The sequence below is a fragment of the Halichoeres trimaculatus genome, unplaced genomic scaffold (genome assembly GCF_033239565.1).
Source record: "Halichoeres trimaculatus isolate MK-OKI-2021-1 unplaced genomic scaffold, fHalTri1.1 fHalTri1_scaffold_22, whole genome shotgun sequence".
Taxonomy (NCBI): domain Eukaryota; kingdom Metazoa; phylum Chordata; class Actinopteri; order Labriformes; family Labridae; genus Halichoeres; species Halichoeres trimaculatus.
The window spans coordinates 17,420,329-17,437,254 of NW_027437200.1; the positions used below are offsets into that span (position 1 = coordinate 17,420,329).

The following is a 16,926-nucleotide window of genomic DNA, read 5'->3' on the forward strand; positions in this document are numbered from 1 at the left end:
GATGCTCATTTTGTTGAAAGACAGTCAGCAGATTCAACAGATTCAACAGATTGAGCAAACGCCGGCTTTCACGGCAACGGTGTTGGCAGCGTTTCAGAAAAATGTCACTCTGGAGGCCGTTTTCAAAAGTTTGCGCTTTAGGTCGGCTGAAACGCAGTTTCCATGTAAACCTGAGGCAACAAAACTTTTGCATTTCACCCTAAAACTGTTGTCGTGTTAACAGCCCCTTATCAAGTAGCCACATTCGTATAGATAGCTGAGTCTTTATGCTCTGCTAAATAACAAAGTAGCTAACTTACAATGACATAGCCATCTAAGAAAATTAGCTAGATGTTAATTTAGCCTCAAATTGAAAAGGTTAGGCTGTATGCAAAGCTTAACTAGCAAAAAGCTAGCTTTGCTTAGTATAGATCACATAGCATGTCTAACAAGTCAAGTTAGCTTGTAGCTATATTAGCTTTAATAAGATAAATTAATCTTAAAAAGGTAAATTAACAAACAGCAACCTGTTATATAGCATATTTTGTTACTTTGGTTAGCCTGGATTAATTGCTTGCTAGTTTAGCAAAGTAAGCTAGCAGTTTCACTTTACCTTACTTTAGCAGTGATACGGACATAAGGAGGAAATTATTCTAAAAAGAAACTGAATGTAAGCTAATGCATATAAATGTCAGTAAAGAGCAGGTTATTGGGTCTATCTCTTCATTAGTGATGATCGGTTAATGTGTCTCACACTGCTTTCGAGGCCTCTGTTGTTAAAATGCTAAACATTCATTCATCTGTTTCTCCATGATAGCTTGTTTTGAGTCATTTTTCTGTCACTTACTTCATTTTAAAGTCCACGTTCTTGACTTGTTTGTGTCTAATTGTTTCGTTTAAGAGGCCAAACTACTCTAATTTTGTTCTGCTTGATAAGTTTTGGTAACTCATAAAAAGGAGAACAAGTAAATGTTAAAAAAAACAAACAAAAAAAAAACGTTCTGTCTTCCTGCCGAACTCACTACCCTTTTCTGCAACTCTGCTTTCACTTCTGCACGTCTTCCAGAGAATCAGACCTGCAACAAGAATGCCAGTAAGAGCCTCTCGTCTGAATGCTTCTGCTGTTACAAAGGAACAGAAACCCTTCAGGTCCCCTACACCGACGACTTCAGTTTGGTACTGTGGGTGTTCAGACTGAGACGGGGAGCGCCGTGCCAGCTCTCGCTTCAGTCCCCGTGCGGTTAAAGATTGAGAATTTCCCCTGAAGTGTCGAACTAAAGAGTTATGGATGGGCTCAGCAGCATCTGTGCAGCCGCATCAACCAAACTGACAGTCTGCTTTGTAGACACTCCTACATTATATAACACACTTCTTGTTGTGGTAAATAATGCAAAAGAAACGGCTGAAGTCAGCTGGAAAGTAAAAGGAAGTTGTTTCTGGCGGCCTGAGATCAACTGATTTACACATTTAGAGGAAGTTCAGTGTACTTTTTGGAACACCTTATATTATTTTTGTGTGGAGATGTAGCAAGCTATTAAAGCTAGGCAACAGTTAGCCTAGCTTAGTACGGGGAAAAAGCATGTAAAAAGAAAACAGCTGTTTTTCCCAAAAGACTAAAAAAAATGAACAACAAATGGATCTTAAACTTGTGTTTATGAACTTAAGTCACACTTAGTCACTTAGAAGTTAGTCGCGAGATTTTTCATTTTTCATTTTCTGTCAAACTGCACAAAATAGTCCTTTTTTTCCAGAGACTGGACATGTTGAAGTATAAAATAGTCAACTAGACTGAAAACAAACTGGCGAACAGCGCTCTTTCTTTACTGATAAAACCCAGTATGGCACTATAAACTAAATTTTCAAAGCGTAAACAATCACTTAAACCACTTTCTTGCCATTCTTAGGAGTGTTAGCAATGCTAGTCACATGATACATTAAATGAATGATCTGTCCTTCTTTCACACCTGCAGTAACTTTATGTGACTTAAAATTCCACTTTCTTCACACTGGTGTTGTCAAAGACCCTGTTTTCAGCCTCTGTTTGATTTAGCTGCTGTCTCTTTAAAGCTTTTTTCTGATTGGCCAGCCCTCTGGCGTCGGATGCAGCAATTGGCAGCAGTTGTGCCATCAGAGTCTGTGCAGTAGAAGCTATAAGGGACTCAGAGAAAATCTGAGTGGAGCTGGGTGACAAATTTTTTTTTTTTCTTTGGGAGTCTAAACTCTTCTTGGCTCTTCCTTCTGACATTTTTTACAATCCCAGAAAAAAAAAACTCAATAACAGCAGCTGTCAGTCATTGTTAAACATGACGCAAAGCCTTGTTTTTAACCTCTCATAACTACAGACAAAGAAGCTTTTCAGAAAAAAAGATTTGAATACAAGTCGGCCCAATAATATCTTCAAATCATCACAACAACTGGATGTAAAAAACATTTCTATCACATGTATTAATTTTTTAAAATTTGACCACAGCCCATCTGGAATGACTGGGGAGATGGATTTTTTGGCCTATACTGCAGCCAGCAACTAGGGGGAGCAGTTTTTATGGCGCTCTCACTTCAAGCCAAGCAAGATGACGTCCATTTTTTTACAGTCTACGGTCACAAACCAACTAGTAGATCCTGATGTGTATATCAGAAAGCACAATACCCCCACTTTAAAGTAGGCTAACTGTTAGGCTGATGTTTGATCCAATAACCAGTAAAACTAGGGCCACAAAATACAGACTACCTCAACATGAGCATTATAGTTTTACTTTTTCTCCTATAAAGAACTTAACTACATCTCAAAAAAATTATCTTTCATGTACAAACTACAAACCTTTAAAATACACTTAATGGTGATGATTGCACTCACTCTCAGTGCAGGACTTAAGAGGCTCTGTAAAAATGCATTTATCAGTTTCAAGCTTTCATTGTACCAAACTTTTTATTCACCTCTGAGACAGTGAAGCTCTTAAGTAATCCCCTGAAAAGAGCAGAGCTGAAAACATTACGCACAATCTATCAAACAGCTTCTTATATCCACAAAGTTTATATGTTGCACGGTTTTTGTAGCTTAGATGTCACAAAGACTTGAGAGCATAAATCCCTGGACCAGAGAACGGAGAACTGTCCACGTCCTTTGAAAACATCACGTCATCATTGCTCTGTTTATGTCCATGATGTGGTGAGAACGACACATGTAGAGCTTCTTACACTCTCTGTTGAAGGAAGACAGGCTCAGATAAATGTGTCCTTGTGGACTCTTCCAGTTCCTCCACAGTCTGAGCTGAGAACAAAAGCCACAGGTATATCCAAACGTTCATGTGGCGTCAGGATCCTGAGGAGGGCATTTTCTGGTCACGTTGCACCATGTCATGAGTCAGACTCGAGGGGAACTCCTGACATTCGCTGTGTTTCCTCGTCCTCTGGGGCTTGTGAGACCTCCAGTGAGATGATGGTCTGGGCTGTCAGAGTTCGCTCCCTGAAAGGGAAAAAAGGAGTGTTTGAAAAAAAAACAGAAATAACACCATATGCTGAATTATTCACTCATCTTCTCCTTTTGCAACACTGTGGGAAAACATCTGTCACGCACACTTTTTGAAACTCTCAAAAGGGGAGGATGAGTCGGGGTTTCATGAGAGCGTGCAACAAAAGTAAATTCTGACTCGTTAACTCATTGTAGTATTAAGTCATAGCAGTCAGAAGAAGCTAGCCTCTAATGTAAATCAGGTACTTTCACACGTTTCTTACACTCCTGATGTTAGTCACACTCTGAAAAATCCCCATTAATTTTGGCTGTTCCATCAGTCGCTCTTTGCAATGTTTTTCTTGCTTCTCACAAGAAAAAGCTCATATTTTTGAGCAATGACAATCCACTCTCTGGCACATGAGTGAGCAGCTGTGGTAGCTTCATGCTACTGCTTTTCCTGCGTTGATCTAAAAGCTTCATATTAAAGCATTTGTTTGATATAGTGGGTATTTAGTTCATACTCTTTGCTTGCTAACATACTTATGTCACTTAATAATAGACAACTATCTTAGCTTAGCATAAATACTCAAAAGAGAGTTAGCTAGGCTATGGCAGGAGCTAGCAAAATCATGCTACCAGCACCTTTGTGCTAGTTAACCTTTCTAGTGTTGCCTGTTAAATCGTCAGAAGAGTCAGGTTTACCGTTTAGCAGTAAAGAACAGGAAGTCAGTGCTGCTAGCTAAGAGCATACAACTGTAACACCACAATTTTTTGTTCTTAATTGTTTCTTTTACATGTCAATCAATTAAAAAGTAATATACCACTCAGTTTGCTTTGAAAGTGCTGGTGAAATTTGCCCACAGCTCCCTTTCAGTGTCTGTTGAACGCTAACCTAAGCTAACTTAAGCTAACCGAAGGTAACCCTACTAGTGGGGTCAGCCCTATGTTCCCACATTTTGAAGACATTTTTGTCCAATGACCATCAGGTTCCTGCGGCCCTCAAATCGTCACAATCATGAGTCACGATTTTGCCGTTGGTGGGGACAGAGCTGGCACCAGCACAGAGTAGAAAGTTATTTTCTCAAGACAAAACCTGTAAGTAACACGTCATCTGCCTGCTCCTTATATTGATATAAAAACTCACACCTCAACCACAGAGTGCCCCAGTTTTTCTTCTGTTTTAAATCAACCACCATGTCCTAATTTAAGATCCCCTGTTGCTGTAACCCTGCCACTCCACTGCTGTCTGACAAACAGGACAGATCTGTTGCTTCTTCTCTCACCTGAGAAAAGTGAAAGTAAAAAAATCGATCACCATTAAAAGTAAGAAAATGGTTGGAAATGGTGTTTTGCGTTCAGTAGTGGTTGCCTTACACTTGTTATTTCTCACACTGATGGGACAAATGCGTCACTTCATCAAACTTTTATCAAGACAGAGAATGAGCTAAGTTCTTGAAATGTCTCACTCCCTTTAACGAATCAAGATTGAGTCGTAAGATTTTGTAAATGCTAATTCGAGATTAGCCAACCCTCGTTATTAGCTCTCCTGGTTTGATACATAGACTGTAAAAAAAGAATGGACGTCTGATTGCTCGGCTTGAAGTGAGTTCTCCACAAAAACTGCTCCCCTGGTGACTGGCTGCAGTATAGGTTAAAAACTCTATCTCCCCAGTCATTCCAGATGGGCTGTGGTCAAACTTAAAAAGATTGATACACCTCATAGAAATGTTTCTCTTGTCTGATTGTTGTGGTGATTTGAAGATATCATTTGGCTGTCTTGTATTCAAGTCCTCTTTTTTCTGAAAAGTTTTGTTTTCATTAGTTATACAAGGTTAAAAACAAGGTTTTACGTAACGTGAAACGATGATTGACAGCTGCAGTTCTCGTGTTTTTTTTTTCGGGGATTGTAAAATATGTCAGGAGGTAGAGTCAAGAAGTGATTACACTCTCGAACGAAAAAAATAATTACTACTTTTGTCACCCGGCTCCACTCAGATTCTCCCTGAATCCCTCACAGTCTCTACTGCTTCAATGGTGGCGCCTGTGATGGAGAAATTTTGGCTTCAAAACCATACAATGGTAAATGGCGGAGCCACATTGTCCACTCTATATACAGTCTATGGTTTGATGGCTCTTGAACATGAACAAGTTTAAAAGTGCCAAAAAATTTAACGTACTGGCTGTGATTGTAAAACTTTCCGGACCATTTTTGGCACATTTCAACAACTAAATCTTTGAATAATCTTTCTCTCTTAACTCATCTTTTTGAGCCCTTCTTTGATTTCACTCTCTTAAAAGTTATGTTTTTATTTATGAAGCAACTTTGTGTTGCTTTATTTATTGTGCTGCACAAAACCAGATCTTTATGAAGCGATGGTTGCAGGGTCATAACCAGCGGGTAATGGAAAAGCTTGTGATCGTCTGTAAATAACTTGACCAGAAGTGACTCTACAATAAAAGGGGGATTTTTCACAGCCTGGCAACCCTGAACAAGATCTCACTTGGCACTTCTCTATTCATGTGTCTAATTTTACCAGAATGTAAGGTGACACTGAAACTGGTATCACTACTGATATTACATTCTGGTATCATATCAGAAATGCTGCACCTTTTGTAAAAGGTTCTCCTTAAGCACGTGCTAAAATAATTCATCAGATACTGTAACAAGAATCGATACCGATCCAACATTAGTTATTGACTGCCTTTTGTACTGTTATACTTTGGGTAAAAGTTTTGAGTCAGGTGATGCTAAGAAAGTCGAAAAGCTTGAAAATTAGAAAGCTAGTTTTCCACCTTTTACTTTTTTCCCTTATATTGTTGAAAATTTGTGTTTTTATTCTTATTTTTTTAGACATGTGCCAACATCTTAAAGCACTGAAGCCTACGAGTTAACCAGGTTGACAGAAAACAGAGATAAAGAAGACAGTGACCACTGATAATGAAAACAGAACGGTGAAACAAAAACAAACGAGATAGCCTATTTATTGTTACATAAAGCATTGACCTCTTCTAAATAACTTCCTCTGAAGCAGCTATCAGCAGTGTAGTCATAAAAATGTGAAAATATGCAAAGACAGAAGCAGAGGAGTTCGACTTTTCCTACCTGAATACTGAAACGGGTATTGAAAGAGTCAGAATGAGGGTTTAAAAAGTTTTAACTCATTCACTGCCAGCTGTTTTAGCGCATTTTGACCTAACTTTCAAGACCCACAGAATATTGAGTTCTACGACTCTGTAAACACAGAAAATACCGAAATAAAGAGTAGACTCTCTCATAAAGAAAAAAAAAAGAAGATTGTCGCTACCTTTTTCTGTTCTTTAGCAGCAACGTTCTGCACTGAAATGACGACTATATACGTCAATGGCAGTGAACGAGTTCGGCTACTTATAGAAATACTTAAATATAACATAATTACGTATACCATATAGATTTTTATGGCTACTTACCGTGATTTTTGCTGTGTGTTAGTCCAGTTCACTTGCACAGTCCAGCCCAAAACACTCTTCATGTACCTCCCACAGATCGGGAACCTGTGACTCAACTGTTCAAGAAGTTCCTCTTTGCGCAGACCATAAACAACAGGCGCAACACACTGCGCCAAACTGAAGAAAGCGAAGACCACCACGGCTGACAGCTCTTTGGTCTCCGGTTTAATGAGCTCCCGTTTGTTGAGCACTGTCAGAATGTAGTTCACGAAGCTCGGCAGGATGTAAACAGCCAGCTGGCTCCCGTGCAGAGCGATCGTCCTGCACCCGGCACGGTTACGCCTGTTGAGCACCCCCAACCTCCGACTCTCCACAAGTATCCTCACATAGCTGTACAGGATGAGCAGCGTGCACGCCCCGATCAGGAGTATTCTCTGCAGCTCACCTTTCCTCTGCTGCTCCCGGCCGCACTCTCCATTGTAGCCCACCTGAGAGTCCGCGTGGAGGATGCTGAGAGGGATGATGAGAGCCACGATCCAGGTGAAGACGCCCAGCAGCCAGGGCCAGAGCGCTGTTTTACACGTCGCTGTGTAGCGCATGGGGTGGCACACGGCGTAGCAGCGGTCCAGAGCCATCGCTGTCAGCGTCAGGAGGATGTTGCACGCGCTGCTGATGAGAAGCGTGATCAAGAGGAGGCACGCGGAGCGGCCCGGGCGCGCGTCCAGGTGGATCTGGTAGTAGAAGAGGCAGCTCATCCCCATGTGGACCAGCGCGGATACGAGCAGGTGGAAGACCAGGACGAAGCGGGCGTGACTCCGTAGCTGCTCCACGCTCACTATGGTCCAGTTGATGATGATGTTGAAGACGAGGAGCACCGAGAAAGACACCGTGGAGACGTAGAAACGCACGCACGTGTAGTCCCGTGCCTCTATGGACCATGTGGTGTTGTTCGCTGACATTATTCCTCAGCTCGGTTTGTTTGGGCTCAGAGAATAATGATGATGTCGCAGATGAAAATAGAAATGGAGGTGATGGTGAAAGAAGTTTGTCCCCCGCATGATCTTCACTCACTGCTGCCTCAGAGACGACTGACTCAGACAGTCCGCACTTCCTTCATCTCTCTGTTGCACCCTCCCAGCGCGCGCTCTCTCGTGCTCTCTCCGTCTCTCACACACGAGACAGCCACGCGACCATCTCTTTTCTTCTCAGTTCAAATTCAACTTCAGTTGAAAAACAAACATGCGAAATAAACCAAACCTAGGAATGGACCAGGGGCGCTGCCAGGGATTTGGGGCACCATGCCAAATTTAAGGGGCCAAGGTGCACCACATTACCAACAATTTTTCTCATGGCACCTGAGATTAACCAAACCTTCATCCCTAGACTTAAACCCTGAATGCAACAGTTACAAAATGCAAAACAATCAATGCCCCATCAAATGTTTTTTTTTTTTTTTTTTGGAACTCAATTTTTATTTAACACATATATGCACATACACAAATATCATTTAGGAGATGCTTTCACACTTAATAACAATAATACAGACAATACACAAAAACATATCATTCCTTAGTTTTTTTTTTTTTTTTTTTTTTTTTTTTTTTTTTTTTCCAAAAGTTCATCTTTCAGTTCTCAGTTGGACCTACTTAACGGTCATTTCATTTGCCCCTGTACATGGTACTTGAATATACAACAACGTTAATTCCAGTCACTGTAGTAAGATATTTAGCTGTACATATTAACATCATCCATATACCAATGTTATAATTATTATCAGAACTGTATCTTTCCAACAAAAATAAAAAATACATATACTGAGTTTTATATCCTGGGTGTTAATTTGGTGAGTTTTGTTGCATTGCCACTTTTTTTTAGCCAATAATAGTGTTACATTACATTAACAAGCATCCTCTAGTTGATCCTAAAATAAGTTTCCAGAGCTGGTTCAGGAAATAGACACCAACCGCTCTTGGCTCTTTTCGTTTTTGAGTCCACTACACCCCCTGGTGTACAATGTCCGTATCACCGACAATTGCACAGAGCAGGTTGCTTTGTCTCTCGCAGAACTCAAGTTACATTTTGAGTGGCTTTAAACATTTATGAAAAAGGAAAGAAAATATATTTATTGTAAATATTAACAAAATACACATACATAAACGCGTATATGTAACTCTTGAGTGACGGTTATCTGAAGATATTAAATGTATGATATTGGAAGAAAAAAAATCGTACAAATAAAAAATATAGACTACCATATGTTATTGACACGAGTTTTTGAAGCGTTTGACTTATCGTTATGAATTTTCCGTTTGTGCTCATGTCAACTGCAATAAAATGTTAAGGTACAGTGACACAGTTTACTAATAATATAAAGAATAACTATTTTTTTAAGGTTACACTCTCAAAACTTGTATTGTGCTCAGTCAGGGTCCTTCAAAGCATTATTTTTTTCTAAGATGATGATAAATATGAAAAAGAACAAAACAAATATCGAACTCATGTTACTTGTCCTGTAACCGTTGTATGCTGTGAGGTGTGTAAAATTACGACAGCACCTGAATGCAGCATGCAGTAGATATGCCAAAAATTGTCAGACGACGGTTATCATAAAGAACAAATTTCTGTCCCTAATTTTTTTTAAAATCAATTTCAAAATCAACCCAACTTAAATTTTTCTTTTGTAAAACACCTATAATCGATGATATCATTGACTAGGTCCTGGTGGAGAATGCTAAATTTATGAAATATAGTCTCCATCGTTTTTTACGTGAGCCTTTCAGCATTCATTTCCTTATAATCTCACTCGTAGTGAATCTTATCTCTACTGTGCGCGTACAGGTTTGTCATTGCCCTGAGGGGGCTGGATTACTAGAAATTGAAACTAATATTGTCCTCTTACAAACTGCACAGCTTTTATTTGGTCGCACGTGTTGCAAGTCGCACATTTTACTACGACTGTCTTTGGAGGTTCACAGAGATCACACAACCAAGAAAAGAGGTAAGAAACAGTTTTATGTTACTCTGAACTTGAAAAACGTGAAATTTGAGACTGAATTCTTACCTTTGATGATGTTGATGATGATTGAAATAGCTTTAAATCCAATCTGATTTAAAAAGTAAGACTAAAAGGTGGAGAGGTTGTCGAATTTGTGTGTTTTCAAATTCATTATATAGAGAATTGTAACGAATCTTTCATTGACTCAGTAGACCTAAAAAGTACTTTCTCTTTGCCAGGCAGAGGTCAAATTTATTGATTCGCCCTACAAACCCTTATAACATTGGTTTAACAAACTTAGGCACTTGAAAAAAATGCACAATAAAGTTATCTTTATTTAATAATAATATGTCAAGTGTTTTGAACCGTGCATTTAAATATTTACTGTTTTAGAGTTCAATACAATACAATACAATATAATACAATACAATAGACTTTATTTAGACTCTGATAGGTCCATGGTAGTGACAGACAACATAGAAAGATCAATTCAGTCTAGCAGTAAAGTCATATTTGGTTGATAATTAACTAGCTAACTGCTCCTTAAAGTGTTATACATCATTGCAATACTTTACAAAGGCGTTTTTATGTGTAAAATATCCAAAAGCAAATATTTCTCTGCGTCTGTGATGAAAACATAAGCATCAAACGCGCCAAAAATGACAAGTTTTGTGCATATATGAAAAAGGGCACAGCAGTTTACAGTAAAATCATTATTTTTCCACAAGTTAAGCCAACAAGCATTGAGTTACAACAATAAAATGAACGTTTTTGACATTAAATGAAGATTTAACTACTAGGATTTGGAAAATTTGACGAAATTCAGGGTTTTATATGAGGTTTGCTGGAGCTAGCGTTCACCTTGCTAACGAGGATAACCGTTAGCTGGGTGCAAGCTAATAACTCATTAGCTTAAATTTAGCCTTTAAAGTCTTAAGTGGATTCAGTAATCGGTATTTAAGGCCACAACAGCTTTATTAAAGTGTGGTCTACTTGTTTTTTAACTGGAGTGACGTTACAACAGCCTTAAATAGTTTGTTAACGTTTTATTTTAACTGTTTATAAGACATTTAAAGTTGTTAGCTTCATATAAAAATGGCTTCAGGGCTGGATAATTGAGATACAATGATTCATCTACAGTTATGTGCTAATAGTATGACACCCTTTGAGAATGAGTGAATCTAAGCAGAAAGTGTGTAATTTAAATTTAAAACATTTACTTTCATGGTTTTTGGGGCATAAAACAATATGAAAGTCTTTATTTATCACAGTATATATATAAAAAATGATGTTAGCATGAATTTTGTCTGACTCAACATAGAATTATTTACATGCTGCAGAGAGGTGTTAGCCTTTCTTTCACACCTTTCAGAGCAGTCAAATGAAGCCAGCTGTCAGCTACTCTCAAATTATTAGGAGGTGGAAAACAGATGCTTTGAGTTTTATTCTGTATTCAGGAGAGATTTTTTGTAACACATGTAGTTTTCACAAGTAAAAGAAAGCAGGTGGACATATAAGAAACCTCAATGTAATGATAACGTTACCTTTTAACGTCATTACGACTATATTAAAAGAATGCTATTGCACATTATTTCCAGTAAATGAAATAAACCGTTAAGTTTTTTGCTTGTCTTCTCACCCACACATGTGGTATTCACACTAACGGTAACACATAAGCTCTGGATATTATAGCAGCTCCAGTCAGGCAGAAAGACATGTCACTTGCCAACTGTGAAAAACACTTGTTGTTTACATGGTCTGCTTCCTTTTAAAAGTTTGAAGTCCTATTGTGTGCTTACTATCTTTTTATAACGTTACAAATCCAGATTATTTTCTTCAGTTCATTAAAAATAAAATTGGAGGTGTTTAATTCAGGAAACTCATTAGCTTAAGATGTCAGTTTGGTTTTCAAAGCATCTTTCTGTCTTTGTCTCATCCCTCCCAGATATGGCCGTCTACCAGCAGCCGACCCAGGTGGTGGTGAGCACCACCACTACCCATGGTCCAGGGACGTGGAGCACAGGCCTCTGTGATTGCTGCTCTGATATGGAGACCTGTAAGTCAAAGGGAAAGCATCTACTGGTCTAATGTCACAATTAGACTAAAACCAGTTTGCCAAGTTAGCATGGAAATTTAACGATGCTCGACTATTGATTGTTTTTGAGGTTTTGTTTGTGTCGCCAAGTCCTTCCCCCTGCTAGGTGAGCCTTAGGGTTAGCTTCCTGACAAGTTCAAACACATAACGGTTCATGTCTCACTCCACAGGGTACTGATCCCAAATGTCTGAATGAGCTCATGAATGTGTTTCTTTGCTTCATGAAGGTTGCTGTGGCATGTGGTGCTTCCTCTGCATGCAGTGTCAGACGGCCAGTAAGCACGGCTGGTGCTGCGCCATGCCGCTCTTGGATATCTGCTGCGTGGTGTCCTGCCTCCTGCGGTCCTCCATCAGAGAGAAGCACAACATCCCTGTAAGGCTGGTCTGGGAAAAGGATGGGGGGAAGTTAGATGCTCAGTTAAACTCTAATAACACTTCACTTTAAGCAAATTTAAAACTTTTATTCCAAAGTGTTAGTTCAGTGTCTTTAGCTCGCTAATGCCTCATCTTGAAACTTCTCATAGGGAAGTATGAGTTAGGCAAGAACTAAAGCTGGGGGAGTCGTTTTGTTTTATCAGAGCTGTGATATTTAATTTCCTCTTCCAAAAATTTTTTCTTAGTGGCTAGAAGCTGCTGTGCTTGAGGCGCCAGCTGCCAGGAACAAAACGTTACACAATATCTTACAAGTGTTTATCAGACCTAGACAGGAACAAGGTTTTGCAATTTATTTTATGCTTTATAGGCCACTGTGTGCGTGTGTGTGCCCTTCTGCCCTTGTGCAAGGTAATGAAGAATCACTGTTGTGTCTCCACCCACGCGTTGTTGTAACTGAGGCCTGGGTTCAAAGAGCAGTTTGCAAACAAAAGCAGAAAAACAAAAAAGAGGCATGTCGTGCCAATGTTTTCGGCTAAGCCACTTTTCCGACCCCTCTCGCCACTTTTTTTAAAAAAGGTGACTTTTTCTGGAGTTTGGAGGCTCTGGTGTGAAAGCATGAATTCACCTGCTGTAAGCCCCTCCTCTATCCTCTAGTCCTCCTCACTTTTAGCAACAGCCAGAGCAGGTGACTGCAAGCGAATGAATCGCGCATGCGCTTGTTTCTTTTGGGTCACTTCTGCCGGTCCCATGACTGGAAAAAGGAGGAGGGTTGATATTTTGACATTGAAACAAACAAGAAGTGACAGAAGAAAGTTCATTTGTAGTTCTGAACATATTTAGGGTGGGTTTTTTATATGCTTTCTGTCACTCTCACAATGTTATTCCACGTACATACATACAAATGGCTTATTACACAAATTACACTGCAAAAAACTGAAATCTTATCAAGTGTTTTTGTCTTATTTTTGGTTGAAATGTCTGTCTAGGTTTGATAAGAGACACATTTACCTGACTAGTTCAGAAATATGTCTTATCTGCCAGTGTGGTAAGAGAAATGTGCTTTTATTAAAACATTATTCTAATCTTGACAAGCACATTTCCTCTTACACCACTGGCAGATTTTTCTACTTGTTACATGCAGTTTTAGCCATAGACTGTATATAGAGTGGACAGTGTGGCTCTGCCATTTACCAGTGTACGGTTTTGAAGCCAAAATACCCCTGTCACAGGTGCAACCATTGGTAGGCGTTGTGCAGCCAGAGTCTGCGCAGTAGAAGCTATAAGGCATCTAATCACTTCTTGATTCTGCCTTCCAATATATTTTACAATCCCCGAAAAAAATACACAAGAACGGCATCTGCCAATCATCATTAAATGTGACGTAAAACCTAGTTTTTAACCTCTTATAACTAATGAAAATGAAGCTTTTCAGAAAAAAAAACGTAAATACAAGGCAGCTAAAATTAATGATATCTTCAAATCACCACTTTAAATTTTTAAAGTTCGACCACAGCCCATCTGGAATGGCTGGGGGTCTGTTTTTTTTTGACAAATACTGCAAGCAGTCAACAGGGGGAGCAGTTTTTGTGGTGACCTCACTTCGAGCCGAGCAAGATGACATCCATTTTTTTTACAGTTTATGGTTTGGACCTCATTTCAGTCTTTAAAGACCTTGAAATGAGACATTTTTCTGGACTGGTCAGGTGAAAGGGGCTCATATCTTGTCTAAAAATACATTTTTTTACTAAAAACAAGAGAAATCACTTGATAAGATTTCAGTTTTTTTGCAGTGTAGGCAACTTGTAGTGACTCTTAGGACAGCCTTTAGTGTTTTTGTGTTGCTCCCCTAGCGCCGATAAAGACACTAGCCCTTCAAACTACAGCCTTTTTTTACACCAGGCTGAAACATGTTCACTTTTGCTGTAAAGATCTGTTTTTTGAATAGATATAAGTGTGGTTTCTGTTACTCCCGAACCCAACCTCAAGTGGACACTCAGGGAACTGCAGTTTTCAGCATTTTTTCATCACTTCTGCATAGACTTCACCTCTCTCAGCTGGAGGTTGTGGCTTGGTTGGCACCAAAAAAAAGGAACAGCTTTAAGCCAAGTAGTAACCTCTGTCCATGAAAAAAAAAAGAAGAAATGTGGACGTTGCAGGTTTCTGAGATCCTGCTTGAGGCTGGATGCAGAAATACCAGAAACCACCAACACTTAAAAAGTTATAATGATTACAGCCTGGCACATAAAAATAGATAAATAAAAAACAAACAAACAAAAAAAAAACAAGCTAGGATGAGTCCAGAATTTTCAGTATGGCCACTGTTGACGATAGGCTTCAAAACTTTGTATCAGAAACAAATGGGTGATGTCAGAGAGACATATTACTTATATCATGCAGCCAATGCTTTAAGTCCAGGTGCATAGTTTTCTTCAGGGGTGGTCCCCAGCGTTTTTTCGTTATCATGTGAACAGTAAGACTTTTTCATACTTATGTGAGCAATTTCATGTTGTGCTTGTACGCTGTGTGGGTTGTGATTTTACGTTTAGCTGCATCATATTTTGACCTTTTTCAGGGTGTTTTCTTATCTTTGGAGCAGCTGATGAATTGAAATTTTACATTTTAATGGAAACAACCAGAAACCTTTGAAGGTTTTAGACTTTTTATTCATGGAGATGAATTTCAGACCTACAATGAGTTTATATTGGGTTTTGGGACCAGATATCTACCTTAAATAATCCTGCTGATCAGAATGATTCTTCCTCTTCTTCTCAGGGTTCCTGCTGTGATGACTGCTGCAAGATTATGTGGTGTTACGGGTGTGTCTGGTGCCAGATGCACCGTGAGGTGAAGATCAGGGAGAGGTACCAGGGCAGCAGTGCGGTGATCACCACCCAGGTCCGCAATGCATAAGACTTAAGACTTAATGGTTCAGTGCCAAGAAGTGTCACCTGATGTTGAGCCATGTGGTTATTTTTCAAAGCATTTCAGCAACAAATAAAAAACACAAAGCTAGTTCTGCTTGTAATGTTACCAGTGTTAGAAAATAAGTGCAGCACTCTTTTTTTTTTCCTCTAACGTCAGCTTTGTTGTTCACTACCTGAGAGCCACAGTTAAATCCAGGTTTCCTGAGTTGATTGTTCATTTCTTAGCACGTTTGATTTCTAATATGTGATGCACCTTTGATTTGCACTGTTTAATAAATTTGGCTTTTTGAGACTTTTAAAGAGAGACTTTCAATGTGTGAAAAAAAGGATTGTATTGTCACATTATAAATATATATGATTATAAAAATATACTATATATGATCATTTGCAGGGGACTGACTTTCACACATTTGAGCATGGTGATCAGTTACCGAGTCATGTCCTGGTTTTCACTCTCACAAACTGAAACAGCCAAACACAGATGTGGTGGATTCAGAGCAAACAGGAGTTTCTCTTCGAGCAGAAGTGCTCCCTTGAATAATGAACCGACCTGTAGTAGTGTTGAAAGTCACGAGAGGAAAAAAATCTCACTTCTTTAAGTTATGTAACAGATTCACACTCAAGCAAAAACATATCGTGTTGGTTTGTTTGAATCAGAACATGAACACAAAGTGACTCCATGCTCTCTAGAAGAGGGGGCCCCAAACTTTCCAGTTGTGGACTCCGGAAATACTGTACCGTACTGTACCGTACTGCACCGTACCGTACTGCACCGTACCGTACCGTACCATACCAGTATACAAAGTGCTGTACAAGTAGATAAAATTTAAAAGCTAAAAACAGATTAGAACACATAAAAGAAAACATACAAAAAAAATTAAAAGCAAATAAAAGGGAATAAAAGAAAATAAAAGGCAATACGACCAGGCAGTCTTGTTGAAGTTAAAAGCCAAAGAATTAAAATGGGTTTTAAGCCGATTTTTAAAAGTGGACAGTGAGAGGGCCTCTGTAATGTGCATGGATCACTGTTGCAAAGTGCTGACTGGACATAAACGATTCAACCTTTGCCAACCGCCTTAAGTGATAAAAACAAAACTTAAAAACAGTTTTAATTTGGCTGTCTAGTTGAAAATCACTGTCCAGCTTAAAAACCAGATTGGTAACAGTTGTTTCAAAATATACTGCCAGGGTCCAAGATAAATAATCAAAAACAGACAGAAAAAATGTCTACAACACTTGATTTATGTGATAGGTAAATAAATAATCCCTGCTTCCAACAAGGTCCGGAATGGATCAGTACTGTTTGGTCTGGAATGGATCAGTACAGCCTGATCTTTTTTGCGTTTTCACAGCCAACTGTGCCCTTCTAGTTAAACCCCGTTAGTAAACACAACAAAAAAGAAGACATCCAGCAGTTTGTCTTCTTTGTGATTGGCATGTGGCTCTTTGTCACACAGCACAAATTTTTGATTTAGAGGAAGCTGTGTGCCACAAAGAGAACTACAGCAGCTGCTGTCGCACAGTAAATGATGATTCTTTCAACCAATCATTGGGCTGCTGTGTTTCTAGCTCCACCTTCTAGCACTCTAACAGAAGAGTACCAAAAAGTGGGGCGGCACAGGTTGGTAATTTGGGGACCTGTCCCAGTTTTACTCAGAGGAAACACCACTGAATGTGTGCC

At 39.2% G+C, this 16,926-nt stretch overlaps 2 protein-coding genes across 2 annotated transcripts; one reads left to right on the forward strand and one right to left on the reverse strand.

The window, feature by feature from the left end:
- Nucleotides 1-1,389: 1,389 nt before the first annotated feature.
- On the reverse strand, nucleotides 1,390-7,966 carry LOC141784219 (olfactory receptor 2AT4). The gene is made up of 2 exons (XM_074661973.1): nucleotides 6,878-7,966; nucleotides 1,390-3,442 (listed from the first exon to the last, which is right to left on the reverse strand). The coding sequence occupies exons 1-2, from the start codon at nucleotides 7,813-7,815 to the stop codon at nucleotides 3,334-3,336; spliced, it is 1,047 nt and encodes a 348-aa protein (XP_074518074.1). The 5' UTR covers nucleotides 7,816-7,966; the 3' UTR covers nucleotides 1,390-3,333.
- A 1,567-nt stretch (nucleotides 7,967-9,533) lies between these two features.
- On the forward strand, nucleotides 9,534-15,476 carry ponzr1 (plac8 onzin related protein 1). The gene is made up of 4 exons (XM_074662163.1): nucleotides 9,534-9,854; nucleotides 11,797-11,907; nucleotides 12,174-12,319; nucleotides 15,094-15,476. The coding sequence occupies exons 1-4, from the start codon at nucleotides 9,596-9,598 to the stop codon at nucleotides 15,229-15,231; spliced, it is 654 nt and encodes a 217-aa protein (XP_074518264.1). The 5' UTR covers nucleotides 9,534-9,595; the 3' UTR covers nucleotides 15,232-15,476.
- The last annotated feature ends 1,450 nt before the right edge of the window (nucleotides 15,477-16,926 follow it).

Excerpts from the sequence above, each read along its gene's own strand:
- LOC141784219 (XM_074661973.1), bottom strand. The coding sequence starts at position 7,815 with ATGTCAGCGAACAACACCACATGGTCCATAGAGGCACGGGACTACACG. Across the intron at positions 3,443-6,877 it reads AACACACAGCAAAAATCACG|GGAGCGAACTCTGACAGCCC; the intron begins GTAAGTAGCCAT and ends TTTCCCTTTCAG.
- ponzr1 (XM_074662163.1), top strand. The coding sequence starts at position 9,596 with ATGAAATATAGTCTCCATCGTTTTTTACGTGAGCCTTTCAGCATTCAT. Across the intron at positions 9,855-11,796 it reads TCACACAACCAAGAAAAGAG|ATATGGCCGTCTACCAGCAG; the intron begins GTAAGAAACAGT and ends CATCCCTCCCAG. Across the intron at positions 12,320-15,093 it reads GAGAGAAGCACAACATCCCT|GGTTCCTGCTGTGATGACTG; the intron begins GTAAGGCTGGTC and ends TCTTCTTCTCAG.